The following is a 25,538-nucleotide window of genomic DNA, read 5'->3' as shown; positions in this document are numbered from 1 at the left end:
CCGAGGCTCCAGCACAAACAGTCCCACAAACAAGGGCTCTTTTAATCTGCCCCTTTGCTGGGTGACGGGGTGGGAGAGGGCTTTGGGAGGCTGCTCCTGGGTCACTTCCTAAAACCGCATTATCAGGACCTAATGGTCTCTACACGCCCGCAGCCTGTGGGTGGGCGGATGCGCAGAGATGTGAAGAGCACACAACGGGGCGTGCAAGGATCTGGGTGGGGGCGTTGTGCTCCTGGCTGGCCGTTTTGTCATAGTGAATTGCGGGGAGCATTTCCAGGAACCCTTGCTGCCTCAGAGCTCTGCAAATGGAGCTCACGGTTCACAAAGCTCAATCATTAAAATGCACAGAGGGGCAGGAGGGTGCCCCCAGGGTGGGAGAGGCACCCAGGGTGGGAGGAGGCACCCAGGGCGGGGTGCCGGGGGTCCAGGGGTCCCCAAAGGTGTGGACGGAGTCAGAACTCTCTAGCTTTCTTTAGTCTCCGTGGATCTTCCTGTGCCTGGCTGAGGCCACAGAGAAAGATCCTGAGGCAAGCTGAGCCTTTATTTTTATAGTCAGAGGTAAATAAGGTAGTGGTTTCCATAGTTACACTGTTCTTGTGAGTTTCACTTGTTTTTGTTCTTGTTGCACTTCCCTCAGCCCATTAGCTTCCCAGGTAAGATCTAGGGAGAGTCACAAGGTCAACTCTAATTATGCTAAGAGGACTGTGCCCTCTAAGCTGGGACTTGTTTGTGACTTTGCCAACAGGTCAATCCCAGGCTTAATCCTATATTGGCTCCCCACAGCGGGAGGAGGCACCCAGGGAGGGAGGAGGCACCCAGGGTGGGAGGAGGCACCCAGGGTGGGAGGGTGCCCCCAGGGTGGGAGGGTGCCCCTAGGGCTTGCCTGCAGCCCGAAGCCAAGGTGGCTTCAGACCTGCAGGTCCTGGTCTCACCGAGGACTGCGCCCCCCCTCGGAGAGGCACCCTTAGCGCAGGCTCCGCAGAGCCGCAGGCACTGATGTTCTACAGTGACCTCCACGCTGAACTTCTGCAAATGTCCGCTGGAGCCAGACACGGAGGGAGGCTGCTCGGGGGCAGCGGGATTGGAGGGAGTAAGTGGCGACTCCACACACACCACTTCCTGGGAGAACAGCTCTGCCCGCTGCCTCCTGGCGCTGGGGACCCGTCGGGGCCCAGGCGGCGGGAATTCCACGCTCTGGGATCTTGTCAAGCTTCTGTTCCAGGTGACTGTCTCTTTAAGATGGGAGCCATCACACCTGTGTCCCAGCACCACTGGACGTTAATGGTGCTCAGAGAGGCTGGATGTAGATTATGAGTATCTGCTGTCCCGGAAAGGGAACGAGGACAGAGAGTGACCCGGTGACCTGCTGGAGGCACAGCTGACGCTCAGGAATCAGGAATTCCAAGCCGAAGCCGGGCTGTCTGGCGCCAGGCGCCACGCTGCTAGCCACGAGGCCACCGCCTTTATGAAGTAAGATCATGTTTGCACAACATGGCGAGTTCCAAGCCACGCCTGCTCTCATGCCTTGCTCCCCACACGGCTGGAGTCCGCGTTGTCTGCACAATAAGACCAGGCCCCTCATAAAACTAAACATACTCTTACCATGGGATCGCACAATCCCTCTCCTGGGTATTTACCCAGAAGAGCTGAAAACCTGTGTCCACAGAAGAGCCTGCACAGGGCCCTGACCGGTTTGGCTCAATGGACAGAGTGTCGTCCTGCGGACTGAAAGGTCCCAGGTTCGATTCCGGTCAGGGGCATGCACCTTGGTGCAGGCACATCCCGAGTAGGGGGTGTGCAGAAGCCAGCTGATCGATGTTTCTCCCTCATCGAAGTTTCTAACTCTCTATACCAGGGGTTCTCAACTTGTGGGTCTCGACCCCTTTGGGGGTCGAACGACCCTTTCACAGGGGTCGCCTAAGACCATCGGAAAACACATATGTAATTACATATTGTTTTTGTGATTAATCATTACACTTTAATTATGTTCAATTTGTAACAATGAAAATACATCCTGCATATCAGATATTTACATGACGATTCATAACAGTAGCAACATTACAATTATGAAGTAGCAACGAAAATAATTTTATGGTTGGGGGTCACCACAACATGAGGAACTGTATGAAAGGGTCTCGGCATTAGGAAGGTTGAGAACCACTGCTCTATCCCTCTCCCTTCCTCTCTGAAAAAAATCAATAAAATATATATTTTTTTAAAAAAGAAGCCTGCACAGCGATGTTTACAGCATCTTTGTAATCGCCCGAACGTGGAAGCAACCAAGATGCTGTCGAGATGTCCATCCACAGGAGAACAGGTACACACATGAAATGCTACTCGGCAATTATATACAAGACACTTCCGCCACACACAACGAGAGTGAGTCTCAGAATTATGTTCAATAAAAGCAGTTCGCACAAAAGAGCATAGACTGTATAATTATATGTAATTTTACAACAAGTAAAACTAATCTATGATGAAAAAAAGTTTTTTTAAGTGTTTGCCTGGAGGGCAGGAACCTTGGGAGGACTGTGAAAGAACTTTCTGGAGTGATGGAGCTATCCTGATAAAGGCTTGACTTACACAGGTGTGCACACTTATGAACATTCATGGAAGGACCCTGGCTGGTGTGGCTCAATGGGTTGGGCAGCATCCCATGCACCCGAAGGTGGCTGGTTCGATTCCTGGTCAGGGCCCATGCCTGGGTTGCGGGCTTGATCCCCAGTGGGGAGCGTGTAGGAAGCAGCCTGTCAATATTTTTTTTCTCTCTCTCTCCCTCTCCCTTCCTCTCTCTAAAATCAATAAAAAATAAAAACATTTAAAATATATTTTTTTAAAAGCTGATGGAACACTTAAGATTTGTGCACTTCATTGTAAATTTTATGGGCGGGTGGGCAGCTAGGTGTGTGAATGCATGAATGCCTGTATATGCTATTTATTTTTTTAAAAATAAGTTGGAGGGAGGCTGAGTACCTTAAGCATGACATATACACACAGGCACGCCTATGATGAATCATTTTCCTAGCAAATCTTGAAAGTCTATAAAAGGTCACTGGAAGAATCCAGTAAGATGTTTCACCGTGTCTTGTGGCTTATAATCTTTTTACAGGCATATAAAAAGAGTTTTATGTCCATGCAATTGCTAAGCCACTGGTTTCATTACAAGAAAGAAACATCAGGGGGGGAAAAAAACAACAACAAACCTGTGAGCTCCTAAACTTTGGGGTACAAATAATATTATAATCTGGAAGAGGGAAAAACATAAGGGAAAAGAGAAAATGGATAATAAAAGATCATTAGGATGCGAAATAGGCACCTGGCTCATGAATTACCTTGAAAGCAAATTTTTAAATGTAATTATCTCGATTCATTCCTATCCTGGGGAAATGTACATGTAAAGCCAGTGGTTTCTCCCTGGCCCACTGACAACCTTAAGCCAAGTGGCTTCTGGTGTCCCCATTCGAAGAGGCACAATCCCTTTGTGGGAGGCCAGGCTGAAGAAAAATTTGCGAAGGAAGGGAGAGACATCAAGTAGATGTCGGCTCTTATTGCAGACAACATCGAGGCTGATTAGCTGTGCGGACCAAGCGCCCAACAGGAATCTCTCACCACTGGAAAGTCGGACATTCGGGGTGCTGGCTGCTCGCTCTTCAACCCCACCCCCCCTGCAGCCGGGTGAGGCCGACTGTGAAGGTGCCAGGGAGGGCGTTACTGTCAGTGGGAGAGTTTACTGTCATCTTATTCTTTCTCATGGACGCCCCAAAAAAATCAAGAACAGTGCAGAAGATGGGCATGGAAGTTAAAGTACTTTTGTTATTCTGGAATATTTAATAATCTGAGTATATGTGGGAAGCAACATAGCATCTTGCCTTTTAGAGTCAGGCCAAGGTTGGACTGTTGGCTCTGCCATGTGACCTCGGGAGTTACTTAACCAAGCTGACCCTCAGGTTCCCTATGTTCTTATATCCTTACATGTCTCCCTGGGTGTCTGTGAGAATTAAATGCAATAGCACAGGTGAAGCAACTAATACAGCTCCACAATGCCTTATCCACATCCCCCAAATCAAAAAATTCCAACAACCAAAGCCTTTTCCTAAATCATCTGTAGGCAAAACCTGACCTGAGGCCATTTAGTCTGCTTTTTAATCCACTTATGTGAGCATTTATGTTTCTCTGCAGAAATATTAATGTTTGATTATATGGAGTTGCCCTAGACCCTCCTGGAGTATTACATAATGTCTGGTATATGCACCCTCTTCACTTTGTAAATCCAAAACATTATGAATTTTCAAAACACACCTTGTCCGAAGAGTTTCAGATATGGGATTATGAACCCATGTGACATCCTCACTCTAGTGTTAATTTATGAATTCCCTAGGCCCACTTCATTGCATATCAAGACTGCCTATGTATGGATTTCATTTATGTTAAAAGAGTTTATGTGGCCTGGCCAGTATGGCTCAGTGGTTGAGCGTCCACCCATGAATCAAGAGCTCCCAGGTTTGATTCCTGGTCAGGGCACATGCCCGGGTTGCAGGCTCCATGCCCAGTAGGCGTGCAGATCACTGATTCGCTCTCATTGATGTTTCTATCTCTCTAGTCCTTTCCCTTCCTCTCTAAAACCACAAAGATCTGACTTGTAGAAGCTGGTGTTTGAAAGTTGTACAAACTAAAGTGAGTCCAGTTACAGGAAAATAAGTAGTTCTCCGTTCACTGCAGGCTGCTTCATTCTTGGGCATAAGTTGTTCTGAAAGCTGTTACATGTTTATATTCATTTTTAACTACATAAAGAGATGAGTTAATAATAATAAAACCTTAATTAGGTTAAGAGCATACGTAACCAATTCTTTTCAATGTTTCCCAAATGCCAGTTGAGAGGATACCATTAGCATAACCTACCAGAGAAGTATTGGCACCATCTGGTGGTGAAACTAAAAACTGCATGTGTATATGCGCCCCCTCAGCTGTTAGAAATCAGTTCTCAAACTGAAAGAGGTTATTGACCCACAAGACAGTGTTATTTCCTCAAGTGCTGACTTCATTCTAGACTTCTGTAATCAACGCCGCAAAGTCACAATAGCAGACGGATACATTTGCCAAGTTTATGTTAAAAGAAACATAAATGAAAAAAAGAACAATTTTATAAGAATTAAATATATACATATGGTGTCCCCCCCAAAATGTATACATACTTTGAATAATTAATTCCAACGAGTTAAATCTGGAAAAAAAAAAAAACCATCAAGAAGATCGTCTGGTGCAGCGTATATGTTCAAACAATGCCAGCCAGTCAAAGGAGCTCTTTAGCAGTTTGCATGGTGATTCTTTGATTATTACGCACAGCGTGAAAGTTTTCTCCTAGTCTGTTGCTTGTTTGTTTATGGACATTTATCAGGCAGGAGTCTGTTTATGCAACCAACCCTGTCGCTTTTTTTTCTTTTATGGATTTTATTGTAACCTGGCTGTTTATCTCAACATCTTACTGAACTGACCTCTCCCAGTTTCTCAGTTTGTGGTCAGAATCTTACGGTTCCTCTTTGGTCTCCCCAGACATCACTCGTGTTCCTTCCATGGATGGCAACCACAGCCACTGCTTTTTCATGTTTCCCCTAACGAACGCGTTCCTTTTGTCCATAAAAGGTGGGGAGCCTTTTATCCACTCCAGTGGTTCCAACAATCCCCGCAGGCAGCGACACTGACATCATCCGCACAGTACTTTTCACTGGAATTTTTATCTTGATGTTTCACAATCCTTTATATGCCCTAAGATAGAAGCAGCTCTAAGGGGTATTGTTATGCTTTGTTCCTTTAACTTACAACAAACAGTATGTGTGGGATATTTTTTATGAACAAAAGATTCTAATGTCTATGGAATATGCATACTCTCTAGTCTAGAAGAACACAAATGCTGGTAAAAGTGGGAGAATGGGAGAAGACATACTTTCCACGTTAACTTCCTTGTGCCTCTTGAAGTTTGTACTATGATGTTAAACGTATTAGTCTATCCTATATAATAAAAGGGTCCTTCTCGTCAATCCCACCAAACCTATTCCTGATGTGGCTGGTGGTGTCACTTCCACACTCAGTTTCTGCTATGCACTGGGGGTCGTCCTGTCCTTCAAATGCACATCAAGTACCATATGGAAATGGCACCTACTCATTCAACAGCAACCCTACTCATCCCTGACCCATCCATTCATTCAACAGCAACCCTACTCACCTGACCCACCCACTCATTCAACAGCCACCCTACTCACCTCTCACCCACCCACTCATTCAACAGCAACCCTACTCATCCCTGACCCATCCATTCATTCAACAGCAACCCTACTCACCTGACCCACCCACTCATTCAACAGCCACCCTACTCACCTGACCCACCCACTCATTCAACAGCAACCCTACTCACCTCTCACCCACCCACTCATTCAACAGCAACCCTACTCACCTCTCACCCACCCACTCATTCAACAGCAACCCTACTCATCCCTGACCCAGCCACTCATTCAACAGCCACCCAAAGCACAACACAGTGAGTCCAGCCCTGGACACAGTTGAAAAGATGAAAAGATACTGTCAATAAAATACACTCACGAAGCCCCATAGCTTGGGCTGCAGAGCAGCCACACCACACGTTTAAACAGGATTTCTTTAAAAACGGATTCCTTAAGCCATTTGCAAGTATTTATTTAGGTAAGAGATCATAAAACACATTTTATAATACACATAAGAAAAAACACATTCAAATGAATAAAAGATAAAACGACAGGAGGTGACAGAATTTAGTGTTTATAAATGAGAACATCAATAACTTTAACAATTTAGAGAAGAAACTTAAAGTGTACTTAAAAGTTTGAGACCATGCTTTACAATATTTTATAACACAAAAATAAAGTGTTAGGCTTTTAAAGAAATACATTACTTAATAGTTTTTCAACAGATTTCATAACGGATTTCTAGACACTGTCATATATGACATGAAAAGTAAAGTCAAGAGCTTTGGCAAGCCAAGTATTAGTCCACAGCAGCTTGTGAAGTTTTCTTTCTTATATAAAAATTCAATTTACATTTGTTGTTACAGGAACAGAAAGAAACTAACATACCAAGTATATCTGAGGAGTCTGTTAGCTATAAAGCAAAAATAATTACTTCTGAAAGCTACATTTTATGAAAATGTGTACCACGCAGCATCTTCAGAAACAGCAAATGTAAACCATGTGATTATTAAGTCTTCTAAATAAAACATCTCACCCCCAAAGCTCACACAATAACCCCTAAGTCCGCATCTCCTGTTCGGAGAAGCCTCAGCTTAAACGAATGTCCATTTGCTCTTTGAGAAAGCCCTTGCCTCCATTACTAAAAACGTTCCGTAAAGTCCCTAAGAAATGGCTTCAGTGCAACAGTAACAAGATACATCCAATAGAGGCCCACAACCCACAGGAAGCCGTATGAGGCTAAAGAGTGACTCTAACTCCCGAAGACTCCTCTGTGCTGAGACCCACAGCTCTAACAAGACAACTTACAATTTCTTACTTAAAAACAAACATTTTCTCGTGAATAACTGAATAATCGGGTTTCTAGGAAATGAGGCTTTTAGATTAAAATTTAGCAAAATCAACTATAATAAATTTTCCTCCAGGCAATTTATGAATGACAAATCAGTTGAAGCTTTACATACAGAAGACATAAATACTGCATAATATGTAGTGAATATTGGCACATACCCTTTTGTTTTTAAAGCATAAAATGCCATCAGCATATCTGCCGCTCTTAAGATACACGTATGACGGAGCTCAAAGCCACCGCTGAGTGGCGCGGGAACTGCCAGCTCAGGGCTTCCCGAGAGGCTTGTAGCAGGCGTCAGGCTGCCAGAGGCGGATGTCCACAAGGACCTGATTGAGCTTCTGCATCCAGAGGTCCCGCTCCTCCTTGGTGTCTGCGGACAGCCAGTGCCTGCGGGAGCAAACCAGCAGCTGCTCAGAGCTCCTCCACCCCTTCCACATCGCCCCTTACGAGGGGGAAAGCCTCAACGAACCGGTAAAATGAGTTCCTCTGCACCCTCTGTAAATGGATGCTAATTGAGAGCCCCATAGGGAGATGCTTCAAGTACAATTTTTAAAATGAGAAACATTTAATTTAGATAAAAGGCCCTGTGTAGAAAGAGTTAAGTGAGACAAAGGAGAATGCAGAACGATAAAATGTTTATATTTTAACAAAATCTATGATCCAAACGGTTTTGAGAAGCCACCAAGAAGTGAGGGCCCTCCAGTCTCAAATGTGTAACGAAGGGTCCACTCAAATCACAATCCTATATAATAAAAGGCTAATATACAAATCGACTGAACAGCAGAATGACTTGTCGCTATGATGCGCACTGACCACCAGGGGGCAGACGCTCAATGCAGGAGCTGCCCCCTGGTGGTCAGTGTGCTCCCACAGGGGAGCGCCACTTAGCCAGAAGCCGGACTCACGGCTGGCGAGCACAGCAGCAGTGGTGGGAGCCTCTCCTGCCTCCGCAGCAGTAGTGCTAAGGACCCCTCGGGGGATGTTCGACTGCCAGCTTAGGCCCATTCCCTGTGGGGAGCGGCATAAGCCAGCAGGCAGACATCGCCTGAGGGGTCCCAGACTGCAAGAGGCGCAGACCAGGCTGAGGGATCCCTCCCCTCACTCAGTGCACAAATGTCGTACACTGGGCCTCTAGTGATATTATAATGAGAAAAACAAAGAAAGTACAGTTGTGGGAGCCACATGGGATCTGGCTATTTCTACTGCAGGAGAAGGTCAAGGAGAAGGTCAAGAAGAAGTCTTGGAGGGCTTGTTAGTAGGTAAAGGTAAGACTATATGAAAAAGGGTTAACATAGGCTGCTGTGGTCAGGAACCACTTGGCTACTGAATTTTGGCTGGTTCCCCCACTGACTATGGCCCTAGACAAACGACCATAAACCAACTGTGCCCCCTGTCCTGTCCTGTCTTATGCTGCAGAGAAGCCCCCAAACGAAAGGAGGGGAGGAGTTCCACTGAGTTAATCTGAAGTAATCTAGACACCAAGAATCTCCAGGGAACGGGTCCCCTACCTGAGCTATTTTTAAGTCCCACATCAGAAACCCCTGGAGCAGCTCCATCCACCCCCGTCTGCAATGCCCAGCTACAGCCTCATTAATAGACTGTGTCAAACTCAAACTTTTGTCCCTAATCACAACGGTATATGAAGAAGTTGGCTTTAGGCTTCTCTTGGGCATCCAAGCAAAAGAATCTTAGACTCTTAACAATAAGCTTTTGCACCTTATACCTAAGGTTCGGTCTAACAGAAAGTGACACTCCCAATAGTTCATTCTGTTCACTTCCAACCAGAACTTGTGTGTAAAGGCTCTTCAAATAATATTTGGCTTCCCAATTATACATGAACTCTTCAAACTTAACCCAAAGTATATCAGCTAACTGCCCTGAAAATGGCTAAACTGTGAGAACACCGAAAGCATGATTAGCTAAGATATAACCTGAACTAGATTCGTGCACCAGTGGGGTCCCTCGGCCTGGCCTGCACCCTCTCGCAATCCAGGACCCCTCGGGGGATGTCAGAGAGCCAGTTTAGGCCCGATACCCACAGGCCAGGCTGAGGGACCCCACCGGTCCACAACTGGGGTCAGGGAGGGACCGTGGGAGGGCTCCAGGGCATGTCCAGCCTATCTAGCCAAGTCCCGATGGGCCGGACCTTAGCAGCAAACTAACCTACCGGTCAGAGCATCTCCCCCCTGGTGGTCAGTGTGTGTTATAGCAACTGGCCGAATGGTCAGACACTTAGCATATTAGGCTTTTATTGTATAGGATGGTAAGCTTTTCTTCACTAGACTAATTTAGTTGTTAGATTGTTCACTTACTATGTGTGTTTTGTGTTCTTATTAAGCCTGTACCCCCTAAAGACAGGGATGACCCTGATATTCCTTACACTGTAAGAGCATATGGGCAGTTAGTTACTGTGTTGGCAGAACTATCTGCAGCCCAATACTTACTTGGTGACACAGAGTGTGTCCCTGCACTGGCTGACAAGCGTCTCTCGGTCATCTTCTCTTTGTGGTCGGACAGTAATTAATTCAAAAGTGTTGCGTCTTGCACAAAATTCTCTGTTGGCTGGTTCTATCTGACGACTGGTACAATTGGCCAGATTTATCCTTCCTATGGGATTCTTTAAAAATAAAAATTTTTAAAAAGTATTAGCAGAAGGTAAACAAGACCATTTAAGTCAGCATTACGCAGTATTTAAGTTTTTATAAATTGAAAAAGCCACATGGCTACAATAATACTAAAGTAAATTTAATATTTTTTTACTAAAAATGTCAATTAAAAATATTATAAAACATTTAGGAAGAAAGATAAATATATGCCTTACAGTATTTTAAGAGTGGTCAAATCACAGGGAATGGATAAAATATAAAAATTCTGCGCGCGCACGCGCACACACACACACACACACACACACCACACACATTTTGCAACAAGCACGTTTTCGATGGCCTAGTAAACAGGCTCCCAGGGGAGCGGTTAGTGAAACAGCACGTCAAGGGGCCTTCCCACCAACCGGCACCCTCAGCCTTACCTTCCGTTTCTCGTCATCGGGGTACGTCCAGTAGGAGATACAGTTTCCAGACAGAATACACCATCTTCGATGCCAGGCACCAAACCCACTCACATCTTCAAATATGGTCTGGAAAAGTCAGGGAGATCCTGGCTTAATCACTTGGGGACCAGTTAAATGTTAATCCCACTGGCTCAATGTCACAGTATGTTGGAATATGTCCTGCTTCCATCCTGTCTCATCCTCAGTGGTGAGAATCACTGGCTGCTCACACCCAGACATGTGCCCAGATTTTCAGCAGCATCAACAGGCATCAGCACTTAGAACCTCTGCGTATTAACCCCAAGTACGTACCTCTACCTAATATCAGACTTTCTAAAAGCATGGTATCCCTGACCAAACGCTCCTTAAATAAGAAAAAAGTACTTCAAGTGTTGGAGAGTAAAGTGATTTGAGAATGTCATGCCTTATATATTGAAAAAAACAATTAGACTTAATGCGAAAGACTGGCATTTAATTTCTATTTGATACAACAAACAGGACTGGAAAAGAGGCAAACAGGCCACTAGTAACACGGGGCTTTTCCATGGAAGAGCTTCTACTCACACAGTGTAAGAAGGAGCTGCTTCCCCCACCCCCACTGTTTCTTAGTCATAATGGAGCCCTAATGTATGCAAGTCCTTCCTATTAATTTAAGAAAAGAATCCATTTAGACACTATTATATTAAGAAACAGAGCAAGGCGAAAACGCCCCAGCGCCCTAGTCAGGGGTGGGCAGGCTTTCTCTGTGAAGGGCAGAGAGTAGAGATTTGGATTGTGTGGCTCTTTCATGACCATCCATCTGGCCGCTGCTGCAGTGCAAAGCGCCCACAGACAACATGGAGACCAATGAGCCTGAGTGCTACTAGAACTTTATGAAAACAAACAGGGGGCATACTCTGCTGGCCCTAATGTAGGTAATCCAAAGGTATCTTTGTGATTTCAAAATGCACTAAGAATTTTCCACCTTAAAGTGGTTCAACGAAGCCCTACACCAAACAACAGTGGGAGAGAGAGCCTCCTCCATCCACAAATTTGTATAATTTTACCAAAAGGTGGCTTGAGTTAGCAGTGCAATCTCTGGCCCTGGAGGGAAATTACTCTGTGCGAAGAAATGTCTCCATAATAGAATAAAACCTCACATTTATTAGCTTAATTAATTAGCTCACACTCATTAGCTGACTCCAACCATATGCTCTCTTACCCCACCTTTATTTCTTTTCCCCAGTTTACCCTCTCTCCTCCCCAAGGCCTGGTTTCTCTAGGCAACACCTGCACACAGCCACCCAAGGGAATAAGACAAGAATCTTATTTCAGCCTCATGGACAGAGCTAGCACGACTGACTCACTAGCGCCCTCCTGTGTTTCTGCTCACCTTTCACATCATAAAGGTAACAGGGGGACATTAGATGGAGAAGAATAACAGTTGTCGCTATGCTCTACTCTAATCAGAGAGGAATGACAAGGGGACAGCTTTTCCTTTTTATAGCTGAGAAAACTAAGGGCCAAGGAAAGCCAATGACAACACCATCACAACGCAGACCACAGACCAGGGACCTTCTAGGTATCCAGAGTGTTCGTCCCTTGCTGCTCATCAGTCTAGACCCGTGGTCGGCAAACTGCGGCTCACGAGCCACATGTGGCTCTTTGGCCCCTTGAGTGTGGTTCTTCCTAAGCCTTAGGAGTACCCTAATTAAGTTAATAAGAATGTACCTACCTATATAGTTTAAGTTTAAAAAATTTGGCTCTCAAAAGAAATTTCAATCATTGTACTGTTGATGTTTGGCTCTGTTGACTAATGAGTTTGCCGACCACTGGAGACGGAGCTGGAGGAGCACCACAGAACCACTTATCAAGCTCTTTGGATGGTCATTTCCTTCCTTCTAGCTGTCAGGAAGGGAAACTGAACACCTTAAATTTCAATTAACTTATTTTTTTAAAATATATTTTTATTGATTTCAGAGAGTAAGGGAGAGGGAAAGAGATAGAAACATCAAAGATGAGAGAGAATCATTGATCGGCTGCCTCCTGCACGCCCCCCACTGGGGATCAAGCCCACAACCCGGGCGTGTGCCCTGACCTGGCATGTACTGTGACCTCCTGATTCATAGGTCGATGCTCAACCACTGAGCCACACCTGCTGGGCTCCCTCTACTCAATAGAGGGCAGAGGTCATTAAAATGCATTGATTAGACAGGGACAGAAGTTATCTGGGAGAGTCCAGAGCCCTTTCTGTGAGGATAAGCCTGAGGAGAGAGAACAAACTAGCTTAGAGCTCAGGCATTATATGTAAATGAACTAGCTGCCGGAGTCCATCCGTCACCGTCAGTAGGAGACTGGATAACGGTGTCTCTAATACAATATGGAAATATTTACATTAAAAGGTCAGTAAGTAAACACTGCCTTCAACCCAGGGATTTATAGACAGGCTTTTCCAAGATTATCTAGTGCCACCTGCTGGATGTGCACGAGAGAAAAGCTAGCAGGGAAGCCAGGTTTACCATCCACTTGGCCATGTGGGCTTGCCGGGCAACCCAGCTCCTCTTTCTGCACCTTTCACAGCCACTGCGAATGCTTTGTTTCATTCAGGTTCTTGCTTCAATGAGGAAACCGAAGCTACTGGACTTTCCCTACTTCTTGCCCCACACCCACCTTCATCCACATATTCTTCACACATACGTTTCTCCTCTGATAACTGAAAAAATATAACTCTGTACAAAATCAGTCCTGTGACCGTGTACTGTGGTTTGGGTCTGATTTCATCTCACTCTCATGATCTTATTTATACCAGGAATTCTTCCTGAACTGCCTCAATCTCCAACCCTATTAAAAGCTACCCATTGTATCTGAAGACAAGTTGAGCCTAATAAGATGTCAACGAAATCCTTCTTTTATCCTAAAGATCCTGTCAAGTACCACATGCTTCTCACCCACCTGCAGCCAAACTCTGTTTCAAGGAGTTGCTCGCACTCCCATTCCTCACGTCCACTCCCTTACCGCCAGTTTATTAACGTGCATGCACTCTGGGCTTTCGCCCATGATAGCATTGTATCGTACTTACCTGTCCACTTGTCCTTCTCCCAGCTAAACTAAAAGTTCCTGAGCAGAGGAACTTTTGTGGCCTAGTACATTCCCACACCAGCACAGTCACTGGCATGTAACGGACATGCAGGGAACCTTTACTGAACCAATTTACCACTGAATCACACAGGCTTTCCTGCCTACGAAAAATCAAGTCTAACCTTCAGAAAACAGGGAAAAAGAAAATACATAAAGATTACTTACTAGAAAACCTTTTTCTTCAACACTTGAATTCACTTGACATTTTATTTTTAAATAAATATGACCTTCCAAAGGAGATAAAAAGGGCACCTGCGAAGAAAGACAGTAAATTATTTGCAAAACACTTTCAAATTGGCATTTTTCTTGATAAGAGTTTAATCATGAACGGAGAATATTGTGCCTTGAAAACACACTATTTTCTAAAGCGGGAATATAAACTAAGTGGCCAAAAAGCCACTGGTTCCTCAGCAACAAGTGCTTTTGAAGAATAAGCACATTCAAATTAGAGCTGGTAAAAACAAAACCCTTAACATGATCAAGAAAACACAGATATAAGAAGAGAATACAAGTGCTTGTCCATTCTCCATCAATATATTCAATGGGAGACTGGATAAACCAACTGGTACAGTAATACAACAAAATATTACTCAGAAATCAATAACTGAACTGCAGATTTAAAAAGTTGATCCTCAAATTCATATGAAATTGCAAGAGGTCTCAAACAAGCAAAACAATCTTAAAAGAAAAACAAAGCTGGAAGAACCATACTTCCCAATTGCAAAACTTAATCCAAAGCTACCATACTACAACAGTGTGGTATTGGCATAAGAATAGACGTATAGACAAGAACAGAACTGAAAGTTCAGAAATAAACCCATACATCTTATAGCCAATTGATTTTCAACAGGGTACCAAAACCATTCAATAAAGAAAGAGCAATCTTTTCACAAATGGGGTTGTGAAACTGGATATCCACATGCAAAAGAATGAAGCTGGATCCCTACCTCATATCATATATCAAAAATTAACTCAAAATGAATCAATGACCTACATATGAGAGCTACAAATAAAATCTTAAGTCTTAGAAAAAAACATAAAGGTAAATATTAAATAATCATGAATTTGGAAACATTTTCAGATATGAGACCAAATGCAGGAGCAACAACAGAAAAAAAACAAACAAACAGAGAAATTAGGCTTCATCAAAATTCAAAACTTTTTAGTATGTAGATTCCTCAAAAAGTTAAAGATAGAAATAACATATAATCGAACAATCCCACTTCTGGGAATTTATCCAAAAGAATTGAAATCGGGTCCTGAAAGGGATATTTGCACTCTCAGGTTCATGTAGCATCTTCATAATACCCTAGAGGTGAAACAACCTACATGTCCATCAATAGATGAACAGATACTGGAAATGTGATGCAGTCTTCTCCTTCCTCCCCATTTCTGAGTATAAAAACTACTCTGAAGTTTGTCTTTTAGGCTTTAAAACTCCCCTGTGCATCTTTTCTTATGTGTCCTAACCCACAGCCCTACATAGCAGATTCATGAGGTTGACTATTGTGTCTTTTTATTTGCTGTTCCCATATCCTACTGTCAAATCATACCCAGGCATTCAATAAATGTTTGCTAAAAGAACACTGGGCAAATAAATACCCAGAGTTCTTTACTGAAAAAAAGAAAAAATAAATATGGTATATAGATACAATGGAAATATTATTTAGCCATAAAAAAGGAAATTGTGTCAGATGCTATAATATGGATGAGCCTTGAGTAGATTATGCTAAGTGAAATAAGCCAGTCACAGAAGGACAGATACTTCTGGTTCCACGTATATACCTGGAAGTATATACCACGTATATACCTGAAGTAGCCAAGCTCACAGATGCAGAAAGTAGACTAGGTGTTGCAGGGACAATTTAAAAAACAAAACAAGCCATAAGCCAGATTTAACCTGTAGGCTAAAAGTTTGCCTGGTGTTGTGGTAGACTAAACCCTACTATATTGGTATTGCATTAAATATAAATGGGCTAAACACCTCAATGAAAAGACAAAAGATTGTCACACCAAATAACAAAATATGACCATAAAATACGTTTATACACAAATTTGACATATATAGTCACAGATGTATTGAGAATAAAGGAAGGAAAAAGATATAACATACAAACACTAATCATGAGAAAGCTGTTGTAGCTATTAATAGCAGATAAAATAGACTTTAAGATTATCAGAGATAAAGTGAATAATTCATCAAGATGATATAATAATCTTAAATGTTCATGGACCTAATAATGTAGCTTTAAAATACAGGAAACATAAATTGACAAAACAAGAATTAAGTGCCTAAATTGAGACTATGTTGTTCTTACTGATTGGAATTTGGAATTTGGGGGGATTGATTTTTTTCCAAATAAAATCATGCTGTTTATCTAGCATGGAAAACATTCACACAATAGAGTATACAGATGTCATATATAAAGTTGTATACCTGAAATCTATGTTATTAACCAATGTTACCCCAATAAATTTATTAAAAAATTTTTAAAGTAAACATTCATATACATCTTTGTAAATGTATCATTCTTATCAACATATTACTAGTTAGACATTTCATGTCAAAAGTATCTTAAATTATAAAAGCTGCTTAAGTATATGTAAGAATTTTAAAAGATTTAGAATTTAAAGATTATAACAAACATGAGAAATTCAATTGGAGAGGTTGAGTCATTAGAGTAAAATGGTTAACATACATATATTTATTGATACTGACTTCTGGTCAAGAAAGAATGATGTTAATGTCTGTCATTCCTGCTGTCCAGTGAAAAAGATGATCTCCTAGTTGGAATAATCTTAGGTTCAGTCTAAATAATTTTTTAAATAAGAGAATGGAAGGGAAGGGGAGAGACAGAGAAACATCAATGTGAGAGAGACAAGGGATCAAGCCTGCAACCGAGGTACGTGCCCTTGATTAGAATAGAACCTGGGACCCTTCAGTCTGTGGGCTAACACTCTAACCACTGAGCCAAACCAACTAGGGCACAGTCTAAATTTTAAAGTTTTAATTGTAAGGTTAGTTTCCAACAATTTAATCTTCTCTTGGCCAAAAAGTATAGATTTCAATAGATTAATTCCATTAGACAAACCTCAAAGTTTCTGGATTTAAAAGAGAACCATAATGTAGAATCAAAACACCACATATCTTGGGAGAAACCAAGATGGCGGCATAGATAAACACCGGAGATTGCTGCCGCAAACAACCACTTCAAAAATACAACTAAAAGACGGAACGGACATCACCCACAACCACAGGAAGGCTGGTTGAGGAGAGACTCTTCAACTAGAAGGAAAGACAGCAGTGTGCCGAGGCTCAGAAGAGGCGCAGTGTGGAAAATTTAAAGGTGTGGAGGTGCGCGCGCGGGGCAGGCTGGTGGCTGAGGACGCCGTTGTCGTTTTCAGTCGGGAGTGAGTCTCAGACTCTGGGCTCCAGATCCGGGCGAGTCTCTAGGGTACTCAGACTCAGACGGGAGAAGCGGGATTGTCTGGCATCAGTTGGAACGTGAGGGCAGCTTTCTCTCCGAGGTTTGCAGCGGTTACCGGGGTTCTGAGAAGCAGAGCCTCTGGGAATGGGACTGAGAGCAGCCATAACCGCTCCCTTCGCCTGCCCTGTCGATCCCCAGGGACCCACCCCGCCCAAGCCCTGCGCAGAGCCATTTGCCAGATCGCCTCAGGCAAAGGCTAGATTAGCACCTCCCCAGAGGACAGAAGTTTTCCCACAGCTGATTCTCACAGCCAGTCGGCCTGGTGGTCAAATCCCTCTAGTATTAACTACAACAATCAAGGCTTAGCTAGAACAAGACTGCACACAAAGACCACAAGGGGGTGCACCAAGAAAGCATAAAAAATGCAGAGACAAAAAAACATGACAGAAATGGAGGATATAGAGCTAAAAAACGCAATTTTGAGGGCTTGCAATAATGTGCTAGAAGCTGCCAATAAACTTGGTGAGAGCCTCACGAAATCTAATGAGACCCTCGATGTTGTGATAAAGAACCAACTAGAAATTAAGCATACACTGACTGAAATAAAGAATATTATACAGACACCCAATAGCAGACCAGAGGAGCGCAAGAATCAAACCAAAGATTTGAAATGCGAAGAAGCAAAAAACACCCAACCGGAAAAGCAAAATGAAAAAAGAATCCGAAAATACGAAGATAGTGTAAGGAGCCTCTGGGACAGCTTCAAACGCACCAACATCAGAATCATAGGGGTACCAGAAGATGAGAGACAGCAAGATAGTGAAAACCTATTTGAAGAAATAATGACAGAAAACTTCCCCCACCTGGTGAAAGAAATGGACTTACAGGTCCAAGAAGCGCAGAGAACCCCAAACAAAAGGAATCCAAAGAGGACCACACCAAGACACATCATCATTAAAATGCCAAGAGCAAAAGACAAAGAGAGAATCTTAAAAGCAGCAAGAGAAAGAGACTCAATTACCTACAAGGGAATACCTATACGACTGTCAGCTGATTTCTCAACAGAAACTTTGCAGGCCAGAAGGGAATGGCAAGAAATATTCAAAGTACTGAATACCAAGAACCTACAACCAAGATTACTTTATCCAGCAAAGCTATCATTCAGAATTGAAGGTCAGATAAAGAGCTTCACAGATAAGGAAAAGCTAAAGGAGTTCATCACCACCAAACCAGTATTATATGAAATGCTGAAAGGTATCCTTTAAGAAAAGGAAGAAGAAAAAGGTAAAGATACAAATTATGAACAACAAACATGCATCTATCAACAAGTGAATCGAAGAATCAAGTGAATAAATAATCTGATGTACAGAATGAACTGGTGATTATAATGAATCAGGGACATAGAAAGGGAATGGATTCACTATTCTTGGGGGGGAAAGGGGAGTGGGAGATGCGGGAAGAGACTGGACAAAAATCATGCACCTATGGATGAGGACAGTGGGTGGGGAGTGACGGCGGAGGGTGGGGCAGGAAATGGGAGGAGGGGAGTTATGGGGGGGAAAAAAAGAGGAACAAATGTAATTTGAACTGTAGGTAAACACCGGAGACCGCTGCCGCAAACAACCATTTCAAAAATACAACTAAAAGACGGAACGGACATCACCCAGAACCACAGGAAGGCTGGCTGAAGAGAGACTCTACAACTAGAAGGAAAGAGAACAGCAAACCGAGGCTCAGAGGAGGTGCAGTATGGAAAATACAAAGGTACCGAGGTGCGCGCGAAAGCGGGCTGGTGGCTGAGGGCGCGGTTGTCGTTTTCGGTCAGGAGTGAGTCTCAGACTCTGGGCTCCAGATCCGGGCGAGTCTCTAGGGACCCAGACTCAAACGGGAGAAGCGGGATCCGGCATCACTTGGAACCTGAGGGCAGCTTTCTCTCCGAGGTTTGCAGCGGCTGCCGGGGTTCTGAGAAGCAGAGCCTCTGGGAACGGGACTGAGAGCGGCCATAACTGCTCCCTCCGCCCGCCCTGTTGAGCCCGCCCCGCCCAAACCCTGCGCACAGCCATTTGCCGATCGCCTCAGGCAAAGGCTGGATTAGCGCCTCCCCAGAAGGCAGACGTTTTCTACACAGCTGATTCTCACAGCCAGTCGGCCTGGTGGTCAAATCCCTCTAGTGTTAACTACAACAATTAAGGCTTAGCTAGAACAAGACTGCGCACAAAGACCACAAGGGGGTGCACCAAGAAAGCATAAAAGATGCGGAGACAAAAAAACATGACAGAAATGGAGGATATGGAGCTAAGAATCGCAATTTTGAGGGCTTGCTATAAACTTGTGCAGAGCCTCACGAAAACTAATGAGACCCTTGATGCTACGATAAAGAAATTAGAAAGTAAGCATACACGGACTGAAATAAAGAATATTATACCAAATAGCAGACCAGAGGAGCACAAGAATCAAACCAAAGATTTGACAAAAAACACCCAACTGGAAAAGCAAAATGAAAAAAGAATCCAAAAGTGTGAAGATAGTGTAAGGAGCCTCTGGGACAGTTTCAAGCGTACCAACATCAGAATAATAGGGGTGCCAGAAGATGAAAGACAGCAAGATATTGAAAACCTATTTCAAGAAATAATGGCAGAAAACTTCCCCCACCTGGTGAAAGAAATGGACTTACAGGTCCAAGAAGCGCAGAGAACCCCAAACAAAAGGAATCCAAAGAGGACCACACCAAGACACATCATCATTAAAATGCCAAGAGCAAAAGACAAAGAGAGAATCTTAAAAGCAGCAAGAGAAAGAGACTCAATTACCTACAAGGGAATACCTATACGACTGTCAGCTGATTTCTCAACAGAAACTTTGCAGGCCAGAAGGGAATGGCAAGAAATATTCAAAGTACTGAATACCAAGAACCTACAATCAAGATTACTTTATCCAGCAAAGCTATCATTCAGAATTGAAGGTCAGATAAAGAGCTTCACAGATAAGGAAAAGCTAAAGGACTTCATCACCACTAAACCAGTACTATACGAAATGCTGAAAGGTTTCCTTTAAGAAGAGGAAGAAGAAAAAGGTAAAGATACAAATTGTGAACAACAAACATGCATCTATCAACAAGTGAATCTAAGAATCAAGTGAATAAATAATCTGATGTACAGAATGAACTGGTGATTACAATGAATCAGGGACATAGAAGGGGAATGGACTGACTATTCTTGGGGGGGGGGGAAGGGGAATGGGAGATGCGGGAAGAGAATGGACAAAAATCGTGCACCTATGGATGAGGACAGTGGGTGGGGAGTGACGGCGGAGGGTGGGGCGGGAACTGGGAGAAGGGGAGTTATGGGAAAAAAAGAGGAACAAATGTAATAATCTGAACAATAAAGATTTAATTAAAAAAAAATGTAATTTGAACAATAAAGATTTAATTTAAAAAAAAATAAGTATCTGCCTTTACCAAAAAAAAAAAAACACCACATATCTCATTATTTTATTTGTTATAAATTCCCTTGCCTTTTTCTTTCCCATATAATCAGTTTTAAGTTCCGTAGCCTCTCAATGCTAAAAAAAGAGAATTCCATTGTTTTGCAGAATGCTGCTGGTAAAAAGAATCTCAGAAAGATAAAAAGAAAATGGTCCCTCTAACTCCACAACTGTGAAGTACACAATGTTCTTGATTAGAAGCTTGCTCTGAAAAAGTGAACTGAGAATATTCACAAAAGAGTCGATGTTGCCGAAACCGGTTTGGCTCAGTGGATAGAGCGTCGGCCTGCGGACTGAAAGGTCCCAGGTTCGATTCCGGCCAAGGGCATGTACCTGGGTTGTGGGCACATCCCCAGTAGGAGATGTGCAGGAGGCAGCTAATCGATGTTTCTCTCTCATCGATATTTCTAACTCTCTATCTCTCTCCCTTCCTCTCTGTAAAAAATCAATAAAATATATTAAAAGAAGAGTCGATGTTACTACCCCGTTGAGTTTGGAGAGAGATGAAAATGTATGAGCTTATTCTGTTTCCTGTTGAACAAAAGGGTATTTTAAGAATACTGTTAAGAACTGTAAAATGAACCTGTAACCAGGACAACTGTGTAATCTTTACACACTGGGATATTTCTGAGAGAGAAAGGGATACCATTAATCATTACACCAGGCCAAAGGCATAAACCAGAACACCTCTGTGCACACCAGAACCCTAACCACTCTTCCTGTGACCTCAAAATTCTACAATGCTAATTGGTTGCCCTAAAGCCATTTAAACTGACATCCCTGTGTCCTGGAAAGCAGAAATATCTATGAGGTTTCTTTAAGTCAGAAGATGAGCTGTGGGATGTCCGTCTCTCTTTATCCAAAACATGTAATAAAACCTGAGTATTTTTTTAAAACAACAAAAAATCTATGACTATTTTGGATTGGTTATTCAAAGAAAAGAAAGTCCTTGAGAATCTGTGACTCATTGAGATTCATAATTTGAATTCCAGGATGCCAGACTTTACATCAGGTATCTGTAACCTCAAATAAGAAGGTAATCTCCTGTTAGTGGTGCCCTAAATCTCTAGAGCAAACAGTCTGGATTAACCTCAAAGGTCATTCTATTCTGAAGGGATCTCAGAGATAGCTGTTGTATTACTGGTCAAAGCACCAGTAAAATAGGCCAACACTCCCTTGTACGATAGTATCTGGTAAGATATGGGACACTTGTTTACTCTCTCAAAGTTAATTAAATAGAATAATTATATGAGTATAAAAGGTCTTCCATTTTCTCCACCAATTTAAAGAACACCTAAACATAACTATTTTAAATATTCTTTTATATCAACTACAAACAATTGGAACAACTATTTGCTTTCTCCTGGCACTCACAAAAGTACATTTGGGACAAACCTGACATCAAAATTGTGTTGTATATGAAAGAGACTTTAGAGTATTAGAGACAACCATTTAAATAAAATGATTTTGCACTCAATCACATGGTTGCCTATTTAAGTAAAATTCAAAAGAATTAAGAGAATAGAAATATTTTGTGACATTCTGAATTAAAATGTCAGACAAAAAAAATTTCAAAAAGCAAACATTCTATATTTAACGTGTTACTGAAATCCCTCCATTTTAGAGATTAATGAAATCGCTTACACATGTAGAAATTGGCTTTGTTACAGGCAACAGCAAGTAAGGAATACAGTTCACAGAATCCCAGTTCTTACGTTTAATCTGCAAATCTTGTTCTAACAATAAATAAAATAAACTAATACTGTCCAGCATTTTATAAATTAACATTTCTAAATATTCACAAATTGCTTGCAATTGAACTTCAAAAGGATATTTAAAATCCTTTTAAAAATCTAAAATATATGCTTATTCTTAGTATAATTTTAATGTTAAGTTCATTTTAATTTAAAAATTAAAAACAAAATATCATCTACATGGCAATATGCCTATAGCCAATTGTGACCAAATAAATTTTCTACTGAAAGCATCACCAATAGCTCTTTCAATATATGGGAGGTAAACAATCTTGAATAAATTTAATTTGTTATTTTAGTACCCAGAAAATCAACGTTGAAGTGACTACAGAATCTGAACAAATTAAAACATGAAAAAAGAAATAGGAGGAAAGCCAACACCAAATATGCATGAAGAAAACAGAGAGCAAAGTAAAGATGCCCAACTGCAAGAGACTAAAGAAAGAATGTATATAATGTCCTTAATTATTCAAAATAACCAAGAAGGCAGAAGAGTGGTTAGTGAAACAAATACATATAGGCCAAAACTTAAGGATTGATTTAGCTTGTTAGTTTCAAGCGAAGAAAAAATTGCAACCTTTTCCTGGAACAAATAGCCCAGTAGCTCTTGCTCTTTTACATCATAATTTATCTAAAACAAACAAAATAAAAGACAAAGAGAAAAAAAAATCCAGGATCACTCAATTTGTTAAACTAGCTGAATTGCTAAGTAAAAAGGTACAGGAATCTTTTAAATTAACATGTTAAAAAATACACTTATGCATTAATAATAATCAACATTTCAAATATAGTCTGTCAACTACAAGAAAGATTTCATGGAATTCTAAAGCTATGAGAAATGAAGGACCTTTGCTCAATGTTAAAGAGGAAATTCCTAGCAGGGCCAACATTAGGCCTCCTAATGTGTAATACTTCATTGCTATATTCTAACTACAAAAATCTCTTATAATATTTAAAAATTCCCCTGTATTATGAAGCAGGGGTCAACCCAAGAATTAAAGTTTGCTTCTAGTTCTCATTCCTTAAAATGGTCTTGTTAGTTATTAAAAGTTTAATCATATCACAGTATGGTGAAAAGCATTCAGTGATATTACACAGATCTGAATGCTGATGCTTTAAACCTGGGGAGGAAAGTGTGGGAAGGAAACACTTTAGATTCATGGATACTTGTCTAAGAAATTAACCTAATTTTCCCTATCTTGTCAAAACTAAAACTACTATTCATTTCAAAATATGGGTTCCAATGGGCAAGTGACTATGTTTAAAACTATAAACTTAACATCTAAGAGCAAAAAGTAATACTTCCGGTTAATAAAAATAGTCACGGGGCCCTAGCTGGTTAGGCTCAGTGGATAGAGTGTTGGTCTGCGGACTGAAGGGTCCCAGGTTCCATTCCAGTCAAGGGCACATGCCTGGGTTATGGGCTCAATCCCCAGTAGGGGGCATGCAGGAGGCAGCCGATCAATGATTCTCTCTCATCATTGATGTTTCTCTCTCTCTCTCTCCCTCCCTCCCTCTCCCTTCCTCTCTGAAATAAATAAAGATATATTTAAAAAATAATAAAATAAAAATAGTCACAGGGATGTAAAGTACAGCACAGAGAATATTGTCAGTAATATTGAAATAACCATGCATGGCTTCAGATGGGTACTGGACTTATCGGGGATCACTTCATTAGGTATATAAATGTCTAATCGCTATGTTGTACACCTGAAACTAACATAATATTGCACATCAACTGTAATTGAAAAATAAATTTTAAAAAAAATAATATTTCTTTAATCGGAACTGACATTTAGAATAAATCAGCATGAAATACTTTCAGAATTTAACTGTTAAGATACAAGGGAGAAATATTTCCAACATCTAAAAATATATCATGTCGGTACAAGAATGCCTCATTAAAATGTACAATTCTAAGAACATACATTTTCAGTCAAAGATTTTAATAGTTGAAAGTATTGGGGCATTTCCACTGACCTAATTTTTCTAAAAACAAACAAATAAATTCGGGTTACCTTGTCCAGAGCAAACTTAGTGTTTCCTACTGAAGACAAGGACAGCGTGTAAGATCCAACAAGGATAAAGTTGCTGGTGCGCACAGCATGGAGACCGCCGGGGCTGGCCATCACTGGAGAGAAAGGGGCTGGGGCTTAGTTCGGAGTGACTTCCCTAAGTGTAAATCACTCCTCACCTCACCCCGACAGAATGACCTTAACCTGCCACAGAGAAAACTGCATTTTCCTCCATTCCAAATAGGAAGGGAAAATATTAAACTTGCTAGTGACAGCAAACTGTTACGTATTTTATATTTAACTATAGTAGAGTTTAGGCACATCTGAATATTTGGAACCAATAGGTTTTTAAAGATACAGAACCTCAAAATGTGCACATAAAATGCATGGGAATGAGAGAGAAGACTCCATTGCCATAGCCTAGGTGGCATACTCAGCAGCACAGATGATGCTGCACAGTGCTTCTTAGTTAATCTGTACCAAGAAGAGACCAAAAGCCCAAAGTAGGTGAGTGAAACCAGCTCAACCCTAGGCCCTGCCTAAAGCCGTTCTACAAGGTCCTTCCTGGCTTACGGGTACCCACTGTGCTAGGAAGATGCTTTTCTGACATGATTCAATGCCAGTCATGGTCAGCAAAGCTAACAGAGGTCAACTCCAGTGTTGGCAGCCATAGCAAATCTGCAAGACAGCATGAGCCAGGGACGGGCATTGCTGCCGCTGCAAGGGTCACGTGACCAGCCTCCTGGACACTGCTGCCAGGACCTGAGAGATGTGTGGCATCTGACAATGGCGACCGGACAGTAATCTTCTGTGGCACTAAACCACGTAGAAAATGCCTTTCCAAGGAGACTATATAAACACCCATAAACCGAGAGGGCTGCACATGCGATTATGCAATTGCGTGGTTCTCTTCCTTATTCTAGTGTTTCAGACAGTTCAAGATCCACTCACCTGAAGAATGAAGACTGCTTTTCTAAAAAAGGGTGTGAAGAAGAAACAAGTTATTTTCTTTATTAGATAAAAGATTGGAATATTAAATACAAAACTCTTTAACACTGCAAGAACATTTCAGAACACATTTTTTTCTACATAATTATGAGATTTTTCCCCCCAGTAATATATTTTA

The 25,538-nt window shown here is 42.0% G+C and overlaps 1 protein-coding gene across 4 annotated transcripts in view; it reads right to left on the bottom strand.

Annotated features, from left to right (window-relative positions):
* Nucleotides 1–6,687: 6,687 nt before the first annotated feature.
* The window catches only part of ANLN (anillin, actin binding protein), a 42,099-nt gene continuing 23,248 nt past the window's right edge, over nt 6,688–25,538 (bottom strand). For 3 of the 4 annotated variants that reach the window (XM_070424786.1, XM_070424788.1, XM_070424790.1), the window contains exons 19-25: nt 25,364–25,385; nt 24,416–24,528; nt 22,975–23,028; nt 13,898–13,984; nt 10,595–10,702; nt 10,011–10,183; nt 6,688–7,953 (exon numbers count right to left, since the gene is read on the bottom strand). In XM_070424786.1, coding sequence (XP_070280887.1) covers nt 7,830–7,953; nt 10,011–10,183; nt 10,595–10,702; nt 13,898–13,984; nt 22,975–23,028; nt 24,416–24,528; nt 25,364–25,385 — 681 coding nt within the window. In that variant the 3' untranslated portion in view covers nt 6,688–7,829. The remainder of the gene's footprint in view (nt 7,954–10,010; nt 10,184–10,594; nt 10,703–13,897; nt 13,985–22,974; nt 23,029–24,415; nt 24,529–25,363; nt 25,386–25,538) is intronic. The other variant, XM_070424789.1, reaches the window with a different exon arrangement.

The sequence above is a fragment of the Myotis yumanensis genome, unplaced genomic scaffold (genome assembly GCF_028538775.1).
Source record: "Myotis yumanensis isolate MYYU_CA2020_CCGP unplaced genomic scaffold, mMyoYum1.0.hap1 SCAF_9, whole genome shotgun sequence".
Lineage (NCBI taxonomy): Eukaryota > Metazoa > Chordata > Mammalia > Chiroptera > Vespertilionidae > Myotis > Myotis yumanensis.
Note: the sequence above shows the minus strand (reverse complement) of the source record. Positions and strands in the feature narration are given on the sequence as shown.